Source organism: Micrasema longulum, unplaced genomic scaffold, assembly GCF_059751315.1.
Source record: "Micrasema longulum isolate JH-2025_06_02 unplaced genomic scaffold, ASM5975131v1 h1tg000110l, whole genome shotgun sequence".
Taxonomy (NCBI): Eukaryota; Metazoa; Arthropoda; class Insecta; order Trichoptera; family Brachycentridae; genus Micrasema; species Micrasema longulum.
In genome coordinates, this window is record NW_028277316.1 from 698,469 (window position 1) to 720,417 (window position 21,949).

General features: G+C 31.9%; 1 protein-coding gene across 2 annotated transcripts in view; it reads right to left on the reverse strand.

The window, feature by feature from the left end:
• Positions 1 to 14,727, reverse strand: part of LOC148284560 (protein bric-a-brac 1-like) — a 368,530-nt gene extending 353,803 nt beyond the window's left edge. For both annotated transcript variants that reach the window (XM_088238420.1, XM_088238414.1), the window contains exon 1: positions 13,623 to 14,727. In XM_088238420.1, coding sequence (XP_088094546.1) covers positions 13,623 to 14,234 — 612 coding nt within the window. In that variant the 5' untranslated portion in view covers positions 14,235 to 14,727. The remainder of the gene's footprint in view (positions 1 to 13,622) is intronic.
• Positions 14,728 to 21,949: the final 7,222 nt, after the last annotated feature.

The following is a 21,949-nucleotide window of genomic DNA, read 5'->3' on the forward strand; positions in this document are numbered from 1 at the left end:
TTTAAGTTACATATATTTTGGGTATAATTTAAGTCAAATGGAGAACAATAAGTCGTGTGTTAGATTTTTTTTTTTAAGTAAATTGAAATTAGCATTTTTTTTCCAAATAGCCAACAAAAAAAACAGCTTTTGATAAACTCGTGGTTCCCACCAGCAAGCCTTCAGATTGGCTAGGTATATATATGTAATATAATACTTTGTATGAATATAAAATTAAACAACCTTTAAAGAATCGAATTATATAAAATACAAGCGGACCCGACAGTCGTTTTCCTGTATAAACGTTGGCTTGCCTGCTACAAGCCGGTTCACCAAACGTTTTTTTGGTATTCGAATTTTCGATTAACTATTTTTAAGTGACATTTAAAATAAAGTTCGATATTTCAATATTTTTCGCAAAACAAAGAAAAGAGTGCAATATCACCAGCCATACATATAATTTTTCAGGACGTGTGATGAATTATTAATATTTAAATACTGAATTTAAGTAGGTACTTTTTTATGGTTAAATTCGGAAATATAAAATAAATATTTTTAAATACAGAATTGTTTTTGCAAATGTAAAACTCTGCTTTTCGAACAACAGGGGTGCAGTTTATTTAGTTAATATTATTTTAGTATTACCAAAAATAAAGTTAAAACAAATAAATAGGTAGAAATTATAAGGAATTTAAGAAAAGTATCTGATGAGATTCACAAAAAACGAATGCTGTTAGTAAACATTCAAATATAAACATTTTTAAAAACGTAAAAAATCAAGTATATGCATTCTCGTAAGATTTGCAAACATGCGCAGCGCAAAGCTCATTATTATGAAAAAAACCTTATGAAAATCTGTTTAGCCGTTTAGGAGGAGTTTAGTGAGATCGCACGTACAGAAAAATTATGTAGATTTTTTTTTTGCTTCAACAGTAGGTTTGTTTGCAAATAAATTTACAATACAAAAAGACACTAATTTGGCATTTCTGGTTAATTAAATCTTTAAGAATATTGACTAACCCTAGTGAGTTTCTAATTATATAATTATGTTTGAAAATGTCTAAAACGTTAAATGAAAAACAAAATAAAAATTACATATTCAGTTTAACTAAATAAGATAATCCTCCCTTTACATATGATAATTCCCCAAACATGAATGCTCAATTATTTCAGTCGGTCACCTGTTGAAGTATATCGGTTGATGTATACGATTTACCACAGATTAATGCATAATCAATCAGGCAGATTACCCGTAAAAAGTTATTTTTATCAGCACGAAATTTAGAAACAATAACATAAATAATATGACATGTCATAAGCTGAGGTACGGATACCGCGGTTAACCTAGTAATATCATCGGATCCAGCTAATAGAACCAGTTCCGACTACAATATGGGCGGTGCGTGAGTGCGACTGAAACGGGCGATACGGCCGTCTTGTTTTCTATGTTTACGTCTATGCATGTCTATAGGGAGATGTTATCCGTTTATTTTTAACACGTGGTTTTGGTGTCGAACAAGCGTTTTGCCGCTGCATTACCGATTACACCCTCCACGGAGCAGTCCAAGCGACACTGTCGCGTGCGGCGCCCTCTCGCAAGCCTCGGAATGTGACGGTCGTTTTTCGGCACTACTCACGACCGTTCGGAGGCGAGTAACGGAAAAGCGACGAGGAAATCATACGGCTAAGTAGCAAGACCCGAAGCAAAGATCGCGCACAAATTGTACCCAACTGCGAATCTCAATTCCGTTGGCGAAGAACTCGGTCAACTCATTCACGCTGTCTCGATGCTTCGATCCTCACTGAAAGCTACATTTATTTGACAATAACAGCGACTAACTTTTTGTGATATCGATAAATTTGATTAACCTTTCTTTTTTATGAGAACATTTTAGTTTTATATAGCGGAAATTAAATCACTTGGAATGTTCCTAACTCAAATCTTACGAACAATTATTACAAAAGTAAACGTGAACTTGTGATAGCCTATCGAACCGTAGTCTTAAGACATTTGATAAATTTTTGCGCCTTTAAAAAATGTTTTCATTCCAATGATCAACAATAACGAGACGGTTTACGAGTTAATTTTTACATCTCGACTACAAAGTACGAGGAACCAGCTCGTTGGAAATAAATTGAAATTATTGAGTCAATAAAAGATAATTAATAATGGTTTCCTCGTAATTGCGTAGGTGGCCAAAGATTTACAAAATGTCTGTTGCTACTGAAATTGTGTTAACAAAAACTTGTGGAATTTCCAAGTCGATTGGAGCTTTGTATTTTAACTTCTTGGGACATATTTCATCCATACTTAATCACGAAAGAGTATTTAAATGTTACCTTATTAACATTGATACCAGTTATTACAACAATAACTTTACATCTGTATGGTCGCATATGTGCATGTGTTTACATGCCCTTATAAAAACTAACTTCCAAACCACATTTGGAAGAATTAATTATTAATTCAACAATTTGTCAATAAACAGACATGTTCTGGTACTGTCCCGTGAACTATTCTTGTTGGTCTTTGCTACTGAGTAGTTTGAAACGAAAAGATCAGGATTAAATCTATAATTGGGAATAAAAAAAGAATTCCTACTACACAAATGTATCGTATTAATTATATTTGGATATATTATTTCAAACGTGTTCCGTAATCCAAGGTAGGTTAGTGTTAAGGGTAAGTAAGACATGATAAAAAACAAAGACTTTGGAATAAAAGAACTTCAATTAAAAACCTTTTCTGTAAAATGCTTCAGTGTGAAGTGATTTAATTTGAATAATAAAGAATAGTCTGAATGAAAATAAAATATTATTTTGGAACACTTGTGATCCCTGAAGTGGGTTTCTATTCACAATGTTCTAACAATACCGCTCCACCACACAGAAACAGAATCTGAATACATTCTTTGTCTTACGTTTCATACCAGACCGTATATCGAAGTAAGTATTCAATATATTTTAACAATGCACCATACAATTTAAAAAATCAACATGTTTTAACTAATTTACATACATAGACGAAACCGTAGGATAAAATAAACTATTGAGTAATTCCTTGTATAATATCATTATGACTCACTTTATGTTAGTTATTCATGACACTAAAATATATTATGTTTTACATGCCATGAATGGGTTATTAAATTTAATGATTTTAAAAAATAATACTATGTTTAGATAATGAAACGTTTTAAAGAAATAAAAAAATTGCTATTTTAAAATCATAGTACGCCATTTAAGCCAGCTGGATTGATAAAGTTATGCCATCTTATGTTGCAATGTAAGGGTTTAATTTTATTTGTTTTAGAAGAAAGATGAACTAGAGGAGCAAACTTTTCAAAAATATTATAAGTTTGTTGAAGAACTGCAGTAAAGCCATAATTGTACTAGCGAGAAGTGTTTGGCTATAGGTAATATAAATAAACATGTTGTAGGTAATGAATAATTCATACAAGTCGAGAAACATCTATAGACTGTTGTTCACCGTCTGCTTTTGATATTTCGTCAAAACATTAATGATCTAACTGTTTCAGAATCATAAAACCATATTCTCGAGTCTCGTGCTCGAGTTGCTAACGCCGTTCAACATAAAATATTTTATTTAATAGCCGAACCCAAGTACGAATGAATGTGGATGCATCCAACAATGGACCCAGCAGGTGTTGCGAGAATGTAAATTTAGCACCCAGCATCCTTGCAATGCAGCTTTACCTAGGAAACTTCACAGCATATCATAAATTTCCGATGTTTAACAATCACGGACGCGCGAAAACGGGACTGAAAAATGATGCAAATTTTACATATCCGGCAGAGTAACGCAGTCTTGTTCTTCTAAATTCTCAATTTACGACATTATTGGGTTTGCCGACGAAGACTGTCAAAGATTAATTTAGATGCCGTACATAATACAGTGCCAAACGTTGCATTGTTCACCGCAGAGTGGACATTGATGATAGTTTCCAACTTCGAATGTTTTATGCGTGACAGCTTACACAAAGCGTTCGTTTTGTCCCTCGCCCCTCCCGCTGTACTGACATCGAACTATCACTGATCAAATAGTATCGCACGATTTATTAATCAAGAAATGTTTTACTATTTTACAAGGTTAATCATTTTCGTCGGATACAAGTTTTCTTGGATCAAATAAGACGAAACAGTTATGACTTACGAAACCCGATAGGTAAAATATGCGACAGATATGCAGAGTTTCACACAACTCATGGTCAAAATAGCTTTGTTTTCAATGGTGTGAAAAATTACAGAAATCTCCCCAATGAACTAAAAACTATTTCAGCTAATATATCAATAAATAAATTCGAAGTCAATTTCAAGAAATTTTTTGAACAAGTGTAAAAACTGCGTTCTATTTATTAGTATTAATGTATTATTATTATCTGTTTTTCTTTTTATATCCTATTTTTTTTCTCGCGTGCTCGTTTATTCAAAATTATATAAAATCTAATAACTATAAAAGTGTAAGACACTCTCCAAGCACAATAGCTAGTCTCTTTTTTTGGAGAGTTACAGTTATAACATTGACCAGATGTATAAAATCATATTTGTATTAGATTTTTTTTATAACATGTACCATTTATGAAAATATAGTGATTTACAAAAAAAATAATTTTTATCTTCTGTCAAAACCAAGATTTTGATCTGCAAATCCAATGATAATAAGTAGGCTGTAAAGGTTGAATGAAATAATGTCTAGATATGCCTAACAATGCCATTTAAGAAACACATACAACAAATTGTTAGGTATAATTTTTTATATGTTTAACATTTTTACGTATAATATATACTTCTAATTGAAGTATTTTTAAATTTCAATGGAAAACCTAATTAATTCAGCAGAATATGTGTATTCTAAATTCTCAACGAATTTTCTAAAATTACCTTAATTACGTTGAAAGTCTAGACATTTTTTTCTACAGACTGGGATTGTTAATTTAATGGCGGAAATTTCCAATGTACCTACCTATTAAATTATTTGCTTTACAATTATATTTATTGCGGAAAAGTTGAACAAGAACACGATATTGTTTTTTTTTAATTCAGTTATACTCCCTACCACGCAGATAAATTCAAATCACGTGTACTTCATATTATATAAAAATAACTATTAGTGCTACATCAGAATTGAATTATGATAACTTAAGCTTGTCATAAATATAAAATTATTATATTGTGCAGCATTTTTATTGATTTAATCAGCATATTATAAATAAGTTTATTGGAGGTATAGAGGACACGACGAATGAAAGCATTTATTATATTATATGATAACAAAACATAACACAGGTATTTTATTTTATCAAGAATCAATAAAATCTATAGTTAATCTGAAGATTAAATTGTTATAGGTAAACGACTTTATTATATAATTAAACAAATCATTTTAGGTACCGCAGTACTCGCTTCCTACTACCATCTACCTGAGTATGCGCAGTGCGTATTATGTATATTTATAAATAATTCATTAAAATCTAACAAAGAAAATAGTAGGCGCGAGTCTTATATTTTAAATCATGATGAATTATATTGAAAAAACACAGAATTCGGTTAGCCTGAAAGACATTGATTGCCCTCACATTTTTTGAGTGATCTTTCATATTCGAATGTAATTTTTTATCGTAGGTAATTTGATGCACTTTAAAAAAAATTTCATGCAATAAAATATTATAAGACAAATTAAACAAAGACAGACATTGTTACATGTTGATGATTAATATGTTTTCCTATATTCTTGTATGCCGCAGAAACGTGGACCCTGAGAGAAAGAGAACTAAGAAAGATAATCAGTTTGGAAATGCGGAGCTGGCGTAGGATGCTGCGGATACCGTAGACTGTGGACAGCCCATAGAACTAATGTCTCTATAATCCAAGAACTGGGTATTGTACAGCGTCTTTCTTCCACTGTACAAATCCGTGTTCTCAGGTACTTCGGCTACTCGGCCACGTTACGAGACGAAGAGACAGTATGGAAAGATTAGTAGTACAAGGACGAGTAGAGAAGTCCTACCAGATGGACAGACTCGGTGACGGAAGCGACTGGCGTCCCTCTTCAGGAGGCCTCCAGAAGCGCTGAAGATAGAAGCGGGTGGAGGCGGATCGTAACGACGCGCTTTCCTCCTGCCAATGTGACCACGACTGCTCTGCCAAGACCAAACGACTAAGAAGAAGTTAAAAAATATAAAAAATAATCAAATGAATATAATATTTCAAATGAAAGGGGTTTTGATTATCTATTTATTTTGTTTGGCGATCGCTTGGTGTTGCATTTGCCTACCGGAGCTAATCAGAGCTATATTATAAGTAGGTTACTGGATACCTACTTAAATTATTGTAAAACATTATATTTCAAATCTTTCGAAGGTTTATCAAACACTGAAAAAAAGTTTCGTATTTTAATTTATAGGAAATAAAGAATTTTAGATTTTTTGAATTTTTTACTTTTGAGATGTCATATTATTAATATAGTTCTTAGTCCTGAAAGCTCATATCGATTTGATATTTTAATTTACCCCATAAAACTCGTCACTCACAAAAAAATAAGATGTTTGTATTTTTTATTTAAAAATATAAAAATCAATGTCTGGTGTATATTCGCATCATTTACGTCAAGTCCAATTTTATTTAGCAGATGATATATGTTACTGGCAGCGATATTAAAAATCTGCAAATCGAATCAACAAACCATAACAATTGATTAGCTATAATATTGTTAGTGTATGTTTAGACTACAGATAAAGTAAGTTGATTAATATAAAATATTAAATGCAGGTACATGTTTGTTTGTGTGTATTGGCGAAGAAACGCCGCCCGCCCGCCAAGAATAAAACATTTTCCCTCGCTGGCCACGATGAATGGCTACTCGACAAAAGAATCCACGTTAGTGCGTATTTATGTACTCGGCTATATAAATAATGGTACCGAGTAGAGTACCCGTGTATCCAGCAATTTTACAGGTGTACGGACCGAGTTTATAATTACACGAAAGAAAAACAGAAGAGTTTGATGAATAGCAAACAGTCGAAAATAGGAAGAAATTACAAGAACATTTGAAACACATTTAATTTAAGCGGTAAGTGTTACCGCTTACATTGTAAAAGACGAAACAAAACGAGATAAACGCTATTATTTATGACTATAAAACATTGCTTATCTTAAATCTGAATTCGTTAGCACATGGAACTTAAATAGACAATGTGTTTCATGCCTCAGTAATAGCCAAATGTTCTTTCAGCTTGGCTGATCTAACACTTACCGACACATTGTAAGAGTAGATACGCGGATCAAATATTTAGTTTTCTAAGTGACCCCTTTGTTTTCTTTCCATCGAACCTTTCTAATGACTCTAAACTTTATATATTAACTCGAAACAAATTACCCGTATTCTGTAGCTAAATTATACCGTTTTCCACAATCAATTATTTATTGTACGCGATAAGTATTCATTTTATAACTTTGTTATCATTTTTAATATTTATCGTGTTCTTTGTATCCACAAGGCTCGTTCTGTTATAAATATAAACGAAGTAATGCAAATAAAAGTAAAAATTATTTAAACGCTCTGTAGGAGGAAATAAATATTACCCGGTGCAGCTATCTTATCTAGTTTTACGAGTATAATATTGGTACATATGCCAGCTCATAGTTCGGGCTTTTCGAGTAATTAAACTTATCTTAATCCAATATAATAAATAAAATAAATAATTCTTTTATCGTCGGTAAAGAATTAACATTGTTCAAATATTCTTTATGCTGTTCTTATTGTATAACAAACAAGAAACCAAAAAAATAAATCCTTATTTAGGTCCCGAAGTAACTTATTCAGAGAGTATTTGAATCAACATTTCGCTATCGTTTTAAGCAGACGGCTGAGGCTTACCTGTTTTAATATACATATGAATATACATTAACGGTTTATATATATTTCATAGAAATTATAATATTATATCAAAACCCGAAATATTTTTACATATAAATAATATTAACAGAACTTTTCATACTCGTACTTGCTTTTAATGTGTTATTAAATTCTTAAACAGAATACTTAACTGTTGAATAAAATAAATCAATTGGTAGGCAAGAAGAAATAATCAATAAAGACAATTCGCAGAGTTTAAAAAATTGTTTATGTTTAAATGGTGATGTTGGTTTGATTTATGTAAAAACTAGAAAAATAATTATTTAATCAGTTCAAAATAAATACTTTCAGGCCCATAACTTGATCTATTATTCTTATATTTGTAGGTGCAAACAACAGATTTTGGCAATTTTAGTCTAAAAGAAGATAATATAGATGACAAGCGTCGTAGCGCAGTTGGTAAAACAGCAAACTGTGAAACTAGCGACGCAGGTTCGACTTCCGCCAGTTGCGAAAAAAGAATACGAAAAGATTTTTTCTCAATTGGTCTGGGTGTTGAATATATTTCATAACTATCTTCCCTATCATATTTTCCACCTGCTAACAAGCCTCTAAAGAAGACGCTTGGCGGGTTTTCCTTTTTTTAAAAGGAGATCAAGTGAGGTCTGTATGTAAATACAGAGTAGCGCCGTAGCGTGGTGTTCTATCATTTGTGCCTACCTCTACAAAGAAACGGCGTGATTGTTTGTTTCGTGTTTGTTTTTTAGGCTAAAGTCATAAATAAACTATAACTTTGTAATAAACAAACTATACCTACCAAAGTATTTTTAAATATATTTATGTTGATCATTTTTGGAAAAGGTTTTCCCAATTTAATTTAGGTTTCTCGAAAGTTATTATTTTCCGAATAGAACCATAACATTATTTTTACACCCAGCATACACAATTGTTTTATAAAATTTTAGTTGAAAACTTTATTTTATTAAATACACAAAACGAGGAAAACCCTGATAGAATTACCTCGAAAAGTTATTACAATCTTCTAATTTGGAAAACTATACTTAGAATAAAAATCGATCAGATATATTTTGAAAACAATACAATTATTTTAACTTATTGTTGAGAAGCTTCTTGCCTCTCTTTCTAATCATGATTTGAAATAACTACCAATATATTTTAGTATCCAAAATGAATAACCTGAAATAATATGACTATTATTCGTTAAAATAAACGCATATTACTGCATTTCTATTTGAATAAATGTTTCAGGGGGCCTAATCAATTAAGAAAAAATAATTATGTTCGATTAAAAAATCATGTACGTTGTCTAAAAGACCTTTATTTTAGTTTCATCAGACATGCAATTTGCTTTAATTTTGAGGAAAATGTATTTTAATAAAATAGCAGCGCTTACATTCCACATTTCCGCTTTCAATGTAGTATAAAATATTTTTATAAAACTCAACAAAATACTTTCCTTAAGATATCTCTCGTTATATTTTTAAAACATTTCCAAAGGATACTCCCAATTGTCTATTAAAGTTATTTATCATTTTAGAAAAACTAGTTTGTTAGCGTTCAAGTTTTCCTAAAACAAAATAAAAATATACACTGATATTTAAGATAAATTAAAAACATTTATCTCATACAGATAATTGCTAGGATTAAAGAGTAAATTATAAATATCAAACTATATTAAAAAGCAATACCTAAATTATTTTCATATTATGTTTTTTAACTACATATGAAACTACACGAAGTTTTTTTGTTCACACAGTTCGCTATGTGAAATTGATCCACTCTGGACGGGTGTTTTTGACTTGATTACACTCAGGTGAAAATCCTAACATTGGAGATTAATTAGTCCGCCTCACGGTGAAGTGGTTAGTGCTTTTACCTACCACGCATGAGGTTTCGGGTTCAACTACCGGAGAGGTTGACAAGAAATATTAATTTAAATAGGTTTTTACAGCCCAATATTTCAGTCTGGCACCTGAGCTGTTAGACTGATAGCCTTGCTTTCATGTGTAGATTATACTATCGAGATACGCTGCAATTTGAGTACTTACCTATGCATTATTATATTATATTCTAATTATATTTAAAAATTACTCACCTGCTATCTTAACTATTTGAATAAATCCTTACCACATGATAAAATACATAGTTTTTTCTTCAATATTCATTCAATTCAAAATTGAATAGTGCATAAAATCACATTTGTAAAGCGCCTTTAAGGTAGGTATCATTAATAAAAGGGCGCTTTATGGGTAAGTTACCTGTTTTTTCTCTTTAAGACAAAAGCTTTGTGAATATGAAAACGGTAGACATAACAATAATTGACTAAGGGTAAATAAGATTAAATACAAATTTATTATATTTTTTACAATATACATAACAACGAGAGTAATTCTAAGTTAGTTCATGTCCTGATGATGAGGAAGTTAGTTACCTCTAAACTGGTCAACGTATAACTCAAAAGTTAAAGTGGTAAATACAAATTTATAAATAAATAAGTAAGAATTATATTAGTTTTTTTACACATGACGTTAGTGAACTTTTTTCATTTAATATTGAAAAATGTGATAGTCTCAGATTAATCAAATGATAAATTAGTAATAAATATACTTATAATATTCCATTCTGCATTTTATGTAACCCGCGATAGTTTTTATTTCATTTTTATAATAATTTATTGTAAAAACATTTATAATATTAATAGAATTTCATTAAGCTTGTCAATTTTTAAAAAAGTATATTAAATTCCTGTTTTACTTATTAATGCATATTGTGTTCGCATAATTAATGAACAAAATCTAAACATAACGAATTGTGATTTTTATACCTATGTCGTATGCATTATTTTTTGTTTGTAAACCATAATAAATAAAATAAACAAATAAACCTTAAAACCGATTCGTTTTATTGTGCGGAAACAATTTGAGAACTTAGACATGGGTAACCCTCCTACAACACGGTAGATGGGTTCCTATCAAGTGCCGTGTAATGTGAAACCGTTCGATACGAGACTCGGAGCTAGTACAAAAAGGTCAGGTTCCAAAAATTAAAAAGATTTATTTTCTTATTTAAAAAAATTGTGAAAAAATATCATATTTATGCTTCAAACGGTGAAAAATAACTTATTCATTTTTTATTTTTTTTATATAATGATTTTTATTTCTACATCGTTGCTCTATGCAACTAAACGTTATCATTTTCTCTTTAAATTAAAATATCGTATATACTTTTCCAATCTTTTTTATCGTTAACGCTTTCAGTATAAAAAAAAAAGTGATTGTTATTTGCGTGCTGTTCTTTAAAAGGCCGTTGTAGATTTTCTGGTACGGAAAAAGGCAATTTTCCAGCTCCCTTTTTAACTTACGGCTTCTTTTAGTGGAAGGGTCTGCTTTAAATCAATATAATGCTAGATTTTTTTGCTTGACTTAGGCATTCTCAAATTTCTTAAAAGTCAATTATTTTAGATAAGAACCTTCATCACTGTTCTCGAAATCGATTTGAACGTCTGAAGCTGCTTCTCCAAATTGCATCTTCCATCAATAAATTTCGAACGTCCCGAATACTCATACCGTCTTAATCGTCGTCTTCGATTGATTTCGTAAGTTTTTATATAACAATTTAATTTCCCGATTACGTACATATATATTATACGCATCCGTGTTGTGAGAAGCCGTGCTATAGCAGCCTCCTATAGGAGGGTTTCCGCAAAACTTTAATAGTATTAGGCGAAACCTTGTTGTTGGAGACGGTGTTATAGTAGAATTACCTGTTCTTTAAAAATAAATTGTTAATTAAATTTACTTATTAAATGCATATTATACTTATCTATATTGTTTTACGCATGTTACTTCGAATAATATATTATTATTTTGGACAGCATGCAAATGTGATATTTAACCATGATTAAAATACAAGAAAAAATTTAAACTGATGTATGAGTAATTAATTTAAAATAAATTAATTACAATTAAGTAATCAACCTTAATGCAGAACAAAATTGTGTGTTCTACAAATGAAGATGAATTATATCAGATTGTTTAATAAAAATATCGGTACTGTTATTTTATTCTTTTCGGTGATAAGAGTCGTTATTTTATAATTATTTTTTAAAATAAATTTCATACCTTTTTTTATTTTATAATTTTTACCTTTATTTTTTTAACATTATTTTTTTTTAAACCGGCCCCTGGCGTTTTGGCGACTCAAATTTAACTATTTTATTTAGTTTTGAAATTGATAATTTGATTGGCTGGAAGATATTGCTTTAAGCAATAAATACGCCAACGTACTTATTCATTGTACTTGAAGATTTAAATAAAATAAAACAAATATTTTTAATTATAAATTTCGCCGTACGCGTTGCTTCCTTATAGATTTATGGAACTTAACACAACTGTAAGGCGACCGTTCTTAAAAAAAAATGTTCCATAAAGAGATAAGAAAAATATTCGTTGTGATTTCGATATCATTACAATTTAATAGACAAACATTTTATTAAATGTTTTTTTTGTGAAATACATTTCTGCTTAACACGGGTTTTATCAAAAGACCTAAAATGTCCACAAACCAATTAAAGTGCTTTTTTAAAATGAAAATGAACAAATAAATAAATGCCCTGATAGATAGGTATTTATTTTCTAAAAGGTAAAATGAATAAATAAGTATTAAAACAAGTATTATTCATAACAAATTATAAACATTGTATGCGTCGGGTTCTGTGATTATTGATGCATAATAAAATAAATAATAAAAATATTTTTTTACCATGCACCGATTAGAGTCCGTAACGCCGACGCTTTATTGGGGGTCTACAGGCTGAAGCGTAAGAATCGTTATCTAGGAAGGTATATATAAAATTTCTAATGTTATTTTATATTCTAAAAAATATATTATTCTATAACTTACTCACTAGTAACAAGAAACCAGGCGATTTTTATAAGTAGGTACAGTTAAATAAATATTATTGTAAAAAAATGTGTGAATTACTACATCATAATTCAATAAATATCAAACATTTTATGTCAAAACTTTATTGATGATATTAATTAAATAACTCATATTGTATTTTGCTTAATGATTGATCGTTGCGGGTATTTATTGAAATTATGCAATATTTTTAATAATTGCACCATATACATCAGAATATCTAAGGTAAGTTTAATATTACCAAAAACTATAACAAGGATGCATTATTGCTGAATATTTTATCCGACTTTAGTTAGCGTTATCAAAATTGAACAAGAGGCCAATTTCAGTGTCACGTATTGGGTTACGATCTAGAACCACGTACATAAACAGCCAAAATATAATTTTTAATGTGTTTATTTAAGTAATACCTACTATGTAAAAACCGAAGCTTATACATTTTTTTATTACTATTGTAAAAATATTCGCGAAAAACAAAAAAGTTTTCAAAATTCGCCGCTAATAATATATATCCAGCATCCCGCTCAATTTTCGCAGCACACTGAGCCTACAAAAGTTTATAAAGTTTAAATTCTAATATAAGGAGACGGAAATAATTTTTAATTGAAATCAGATCCTTTTAAAACTTTGGTTTTGTTTTAAAAGATTGCAAATAACGGCTGTTACAAGTTTTCCGTATTATTTCTACGACGCGCAATAATTTATTATATTTAATTCTAAACAAGGGATACTGTTTGTTGCTTTCTGGAGAATTAGGCGGAGTGAGCTCGTGCGGATCAGCTGAAAGGAGGAGGCGAGAGTAGATAAGGGCATGGGGGCTTACCCTCTCTTCCTCGCGGATCATCTCGGCGATGCCGGGCTTGATCTCCATGTCGTCGGGGTGCAGCGGGTAGGACGGCAGCTGCAGCGGCGGCACGGCGGAGGGCGCGGGCGGCGGGCGCGACGGCGCGGGCGGCGCGGGCGGCTCGGGGCTGTGCGGCCGCTTGCGGGGCACCTTGGGCTCGGCGCGCGGCGAGGGGCCCAGCTCGTGCTCCGCGTTCACCTCGGCCAGGCCGCGGATCTTCAGCGACTCGGCCACCTTGAGCAGCGGCGCCAGCTGCTCCTGCGACACGTTGATCTCGCCCTTGTACATGAACTCCACCACCGCCTTCAGCTGCGGGAACGTCACGTCGCGCATGATGACGATGGGGTGGCGGCACGGGTTCTCGAAGAACAGGTCGCGGAAGTAGGGGCTGCAGGCCGACAGGATCATCTTGTGCGCCTTCAGGCTGTGGCCGTCGCAGGCCAGCGTGACGTCGACGAAGGACTCGCTCTGCAGCAGCTGATCGAACACGCTGGTCAGGTTGGACTGGTAGTTGTTCCAGCGCAGGCAGAACTGCTGCGAGACGGGAGACTTATCCTCGGGCTCGGGCGGCGGCTCCTCGTCGGCGGGCATGGCGGGCTCGGGCTCGCGGGGGCCCTCGCGGCGCCGGTAGTCCCAGGCGCCCCCCGCGCCGTCTAGCCGGACCACATCGGCGAAGCACGACAGAAACGGGGACCGGTTAAAGTCGACCAGGGAGCCGCGTTCGGCCAGCTTGCCGGCTTGGTGAACCGTCGGGGAAGAAGTTGTCAAAGCGGCGCGGAACTCTCGGCGGACACGCGCGTTTGTTTACTCGGAGCGCGGAGCGACAAGAGCCAGTCGGGCGAGTGGCGGCCGGAGACAGACTGAGGCGCGAGGACGCCCCACGCGGCCTGCGGCGAATCAGCGCTTGCGAGCCCCCCCTCCCTCCGCCGCACTCACACAGGCGCGCCTCACGCACACCGGCGCGCTATCGATCCTCTACGCTACGAGCGATTTAGGCCTAACTACACGCCGAGCGAATAGTTTCCCTTCTAATCAGAGGCGCGAGGCGCGAGGCGAGCGGCGAGCGGTGAGCGGTGAGCGCTCTCCCGCGAAGGTGGTAGGTGCGTTGCCTTCCTCTACCTCACCTTGCATTTTCTTGCATTTTCATGCCTTTTCTTGCCTTGTCTTGCATTAATTTGCCTTTACTGGCCTTACCTTATCACTTATCACACATTTACATCACACATTTTTAGACCTGACTCAATAACTCTACATTAAGTCACCCGATATTAGGGATTTTCTCCTGAAAACTTTTGTTCCTTAATTTTTTATTGCTCACCTGCCTATGTATTTGTTTCATACTTTTCATCGACATGCATAAACTATTAAAGTAGATAGTAAAATTAAATAAACTATTATTTTATTTTTATGTCCAAAATATCGTACCCTTCGTACACATTTGTTTACCTTTACCTCATAAACGTGCTTATGTTGGTACATTCTCGCAATAAAGTAGGTACCCAACTGAAATATAATTAACATTATTGTTGCGTTTTATGCGTAATAAATGTTAAGAGAAATTTATAAATTTTAGATTTTCCGAAGATATTGAAATAATTCGAAATAAATGTTACCTTACGTTTATTTATAGACTCTTTATTCCTAGGCTTAATAAAATGACTTTAACCAACTGATTTAAGAAAAAGCAGGTATAGGTATAAAACTTTAGAAGTTTATTTTCAGGGTTTCCCAGTTCGATAATTTTTGCGAACGAATCTTACGTAGGTACCCATAAATAAATCCAAAATGGTTTCATCTCATTTTTCATAAAAATGGACAAACGGAAGAATTGAAAAAACATGAATGTGTAAATAAAGGCAGAATGATGAATTATTTTACTTTTACCCATTTCGTCAAATATTTATTTTTTACTCAATACTTGAACGTAATTGTATAATTAGTTACCAGTTTTAATGTTGTAAAGCGTTGTCTCCAGAATGGACATTAATTTACTGCCTGTACTATAATATTGTCAGACTTCTGAAACAAGTTGGTAACTAACATTTTCATAGTTTTGAGATATTACTCTACCAAAGTTAAAAGCTCATCCCAGCTCAATAATTTTAATAAATCATCAAGTTATATATTACTTTCAGTATTTATAAAATATTTTTATTTAATAAACTTTTTAACTCTTAAAGGGCTGTGCTACAAAATTCCTACACACGCGGTGATATAACATCTTGCTACCTCAAGCAAAAGACATAATATTCAGGAGTTCAGACATTTGAAAAAAAAAAAAGAGACATACACTTTTTAATAAATTCTCCACCTTATTTTTTAAAAAATATAATATAATTTAGGCCTGTTTTAGCAGAATAAATTAAAAATAATAAATATGCCGGTCATATAGTAAGCGTGTACTCCTGCTTTCTGCCAATTACCGACTGATTTAAAATTTCTGCTGCTGCTTTTATCTCTTTAACACAAACACCGGCCACATAACAGTGTCTCAGTCTTCCTTGTTAAAAGTTCTATTATCGTGCTCTTTCTTACACAGTAAAACAGATTTATGGTGGTATTGGCATCACTCACATTCGTTAAATTATTCTTCGCTTAGTATGGATAAATATTATTTATATCAAAATGTTGAAAATATGTCCAAATATTTACAGACAGGCTGGATTTCTTCTCCAGGGAGTAATCAAAAAACTAAATTGGTTTCAACAGAGAGGGAAAACATTTTTGAGAAGGGGAAGGGGATACACAGTATGAATAGTGGCTACTTAAACCAGCCAATGATAGGTCATATGCACTGTTAATGCCTTGACTTCCATATCCTCTTTTCAAAAATGTTTTCCCTCTCTGTTGCAACAAATTTAGACAATTTGTTATGTTTAGCTATTGTTCATTTTATATTTGACCACAACATGTACAAATAAGTAAAAAAAATTGCATTATTATTATTTCAAATGGACAAACTTAATTTCATTCTATGTGTTTTATTTTATATATTTATGATTGTTCATTTATATGCCCAGAGGGCTTTTACATGACAGGTAAACAAATACAGTTCAAGCGTTCTCATAGTGCCACTAGGCAATATGAAGGTCCATTAAATATTTCTTTATTTTTATTTGGGAAAAAACAACTTTTTTTACATATATTGTATACAGAAAATAAGAATACATATGATTGAAAATTGTGAAAGCAGTCAATAAAAAAATTCCACAGTTGTGTAAGATATTGATTAAGTATATTATCGGTATCAAAATAAAAGCAATTAACAATTGTTAGGAACTTAGAAGTTTTAAATAAAATAAAGTTAATAGAAACAAGATAAATTTAAATTTAAAGAAAAAGAAAAGAAAAAAAATATGTAAAAGTAATGTAAAAGATACAAAAATATAATAATAAACATACATAAATAAAATAAATATGCATAAATATGTATCTAATATACATTATCTAATTACATCATGCTTTATTAATTATTTCATTTACATTTAAAATATATATATATATATACATATACATGTATGTATATATACACATATATAAAAGTAATTACGCGTATATATTTTTTTTTCAAACTATAATTTTTAGGCAAAAAATTAAAGTATACAGAAGGTATTTTTAAGTTATTATTTAATATTTTATGTTAAATATATTAAGTTATTATTTAAGTCATTTTTAATTATGTTATTATTTATGTCGGCCCCGTGGTGTAATGGTCAACGCGTTTGCCTACCAAGCAAGAGGTCTTAGGTTTGATTCCCGACATAGATTATATGAAAGATTTATTTAAAGGGTATTTTACACTAGAATACTTCATAATTCCTGGACTGGCACCTGAAGCGTAAGAATTATCATCTTACCTTCATGAATCAAAAAAATGATCAAGATACGCTGCGATTAGTGTAACAATGCAGTGCCCTATGCACTATTAGGTGCGGAAAGGAAATAATGATGATTATTTAAGTGTATGTAAATAAAATACGCCTCGGTCTCGTATCATCGATGTCGGCCTCGTGGTGTAGTAGGTAACTCGTTTGCTTACCATGGAAAAGGACTCAGGTTCGATTCCCGACATGGTTGACATGAAATATTTTCTATAAAAATGTTGTTTTACCCTAGAATTTTACATAGTTTCTGGACTGGCACCTGGAGTGTAGGACTAATCATCTTACCTTCATGGATTTTTTTTATCAAGATACACTACGTTTGGCGTACTAATGCAGTGCTATATGCACCATTGGGTGCGGAAAGGGAAACAATGATGAATAAGTAAAATACATAAAGTCCATGCGATTTGTACAGTATTCAAATAATGTGCTTAAGTTATTTTCATTTTATTCTGTCAGAATTTCAAATCTAAAAACTGACAATGGAAATCGCATATCATTTTTTTAGTACCGTTTCCGAGCCGGGGTAGTCTGACGATTGGTGAATTTACGTAATAATATTTATTTATAAATTTATTGCAAAAAAATAATATACATACTGATAACAGGGAATCTATATAAAACTAATTAATGTAAAATGAAAACGGAGTGTTCTCTGTTTATGATAGTCTCCATCTAACACAGCCTGTTCTAAGGTGGAGATTTTTTATCTTTATAGCGTAAGTAGTCCTATACTAATAAAACAACAACATAAAAAAGAAACTAAAACTACTTAATTATAAATGCCTAGCTAATCAAATGTAAGAAATTAAAAATAATTATTATACAAATATAAAGTATATATATGTGCCAAGAATACATGTTACTTAAACATAAATAATATAGTAAAATATGTAATAAAACAAATATAAAGTAATGAAATACATATAATAAATACATTATGTCAACCAATCTTGAAACTGTGAGACTTATTACAACAAATTGTACTAACAGGTTATTACAATTTTACCTAACTAACACAAGTGACTACTTGAGTGTATAAATTCCGTAACAGTTCTCTCCTGTAATATTATTAAGTGTATCGTTTAAGATATAAAGATATCATCAGCATTACTCTTTACATAATTATATATTCTAAACATGCGTGATAACACATCAGAGTGCGCCATATTATCATTGACCTTAGTTATTATTATTGATATTTTCTATGAAGGGTTAATGCAAGTCTAGTCATTAAATCACATTGCATAACGCAAAACCTTCACTAATCCCATACTTAAACATTCGTATTTATCACAACTAAACATCACGCAAATAAATAATAATTTCAATTGTTTATGTTATTATTAAAACAAAAATCATCAGGGAAAGCACGCCCTCCACATACCCGAAAACAGTTTTCAAGACCAAGGGTCTTCCTATCGGTTTTTTCTCACTAACAAAAACCTTTTTTTTTTTCAATCATTTCATTTTTTTTTTCATTTCATTTTTTTTTGCACCACAACAGGACAGGAGGCCCAATTACAGTGGTGAATTACATTACAGAACAACCAGGCTTGAGAAAAATCACATTTTTATTTTTTGTGTTCTCACCGGGAATCGAACCCAGAACCTTCCGTCTGTGAGTCAAGCGTCTTGATCACTACACCACGGAGTCCGCCGAGTTGCTTTCAAAATTTCGATTCAATGAATTTTTATTTATTTATTTTTAATTTACTCGACTGCTTTTTTTGCCCCTTTCACTGTGAGTTTGGATAGTTGTATGCTAGTGTTACATTAATGAATTACACGAATGGTAGTAAAAACTACGATCAAAAGCGCAAGACTGATCATCTTAGCTTTATGTAACAAAAGTGGTCAATATAAGCTGCGGTTGGCATACCAATCTAGTGCCCTAATATTAATAAAAATAAATATAATAACAATAATAATGAAAAAATCCAGTAAAATGGCTAAATAGTGCAGAGCAAATTCTTTTTTATAAATCAAAAACATATTTAATTTTTATATGGCAATGTGGATTAACAAAATACGTATCATATTTGAATAAAAAAATCATTCGAAAAAAAACTTCTTTAAATATTTATAATAAAGTACAAAACAAAAATGAATAAAAATAATCAGCATGTAAGGGAAGAAAATAATGATGTGATGATGAGTGTTACCCAGTGTGTAAATTGATATTTTAAAATAACCTATGTCAGGTCTTCAACCTTGTAAATGCTTAGACTTTTATGTTCCTCATCAAATGAGTTCTCCACCTCTGTTGAAATATTTAAGATATGTTTTTATTTTCAACCCCAATTCGAGTGATGTTCACGGAAGGCACTAAACTCGAGAATGTCGTGTTGTGAGATATTATTGGGGGGTTGTGTCCCTGTAACGTTAATCCGGGATTATGGTAGGTAAGAAAACTGGTCAGATATTGTTTCATGTAATACACAAATTATTAAAAACTAGTTGTTAAATACTAATTTTATTTTTCTAAGTTAAAAAATTCGGCCCTTCGTGCCTCATAAAATCCATCGCCCGGGCCTCGTTTTATCGGCCTTTGAAATATCGCCCTTTTGGGCGTCACGATTTTTTTTTAGCTTTATTAATAAAACATAGAAAAATCTTTCACTCAAAGTAATGCTACCGAAATCGCACAAAATTTACTAATATTTTGTTTTATTTTATAAGGTAATTCAACAAAAACACTACATACAATTTAAATGTATTCGTCAATACAATCTCACATGCATATATATATGTATATATATATATAATTATAAATATATATATATATATATATATGTGTGTTCAATTGTATAATTACACAAAAAAGATAGAATTTCACGTGTTGTTTTTATTTTAAATTTCTTTTTAAATTTATCAATGAAAATTATTTGTACGTGGGTACTTATTAACTTAGATTTATTTTGTGTTTAATATCTACGCAAAAAAATGGGTTAGTAAGTGCCTAATATTGCAAAGTGAAGAACCCCTCAATTCAAATAACAATCTGTTGTTGGCAACGTTACATGCTAGTAAATCATGCCATTCGGGCCTCATCTAATTGGGAATCAATGAATCAGTCCTCTTGGCCCAATCAGATGCCATGCCTTTGTGGGATTTTTTGTTTACTATTAATATGTATTTCATTTCTATGTAATTATGCTTTATTTCTTTAATACTTTGTTTTATCACTTATGTTTATTGTGAAAAAAAAAAATATAATAAAAAAAAAACGACCCTACAGGTCTCTGTAGATCGGCTTTCGGGTCCCTGTTAATTTGGATCTTCGATGTGCTATATAAGTTATGCATGATACAAATTCAAATCATTATTTATGATTTATTTTATTAAGTGCTTTTGAGGGATAAAATTACGAAAATGCCACTGTATAAAATATCCATAATATTGAAGACATAGATTTTTTTTTTAATAAAAAAAATATGACAATTCATAAATATCATGTCATTTACATTTATTTGTCTGCAAAGAATTATTATTTCTTGATGTACGAGTATTAAGAAAGTAATACTATATATGTTATCCATAATAATAATAAAAAATATAGGATATTATTTAGAATCATCCCTAATTTTGCAATATAATAAGCATATTTTACGAGTATAACAATGACAATACAATAATAGCAAACTCCTAACTGATTGAAAATGTAAATATTAATTTTAAAAATATATGTTTTATCCTGACTCATTATTGAATTTTCTCGCTGAGAGAATATTATTCCGACATTCAATCTTAGAGTATAAATACATCTGTGTAGGTGTATACATCAAACATTCAATAGTGAGCACGTGCGTGGGTATATAGTATATTGGCGGCCTCCGTGGTGTAGTGGTCAAGACACTTGACTCACGCACGGAAGGTTCCGGGTTCGATTCCCGGTGAGAACACAAAAAAAAAAAAATTAAATGTGATTTTTCTCAAGCCTGGGTGCTCTGTGATGTAATTCACCACTGTAATTCGGCCTCCTGGCCTGTTGTGGTGCAAAAAAAAAATTAAAAATTAAAAAAAATAGTAAAAAGGATCAACACATAATATGTGTTGCTGTATAGCAAGAAACTTTTGACGAGTTTCAAACATTTCGACTTGAGTTGCATTACCATCTTTAGCTAAACGGGGTTAATTTATGAAATTAGCCATACGCTCCCTAATCGACAAATAAAAAGTAAAACTGGATGATACTGGAAGAAATCATGCAAAAAATGGACTTTTTGCATGATTTATGTAAATCATCAATACCAGATGGACTTCTGATTAGAAGGATTAGTGAATTGATGTAGTATGAAAATAAATTTAAGAACACATAATTTTTTTCATACGATTTTCCTTTTTCCTTTTTTTTTCACTCAAATTCAACTAAACTGGAAAACAACTAAGATTGCATTTTTAAGGTGACAGTTTCAAAAA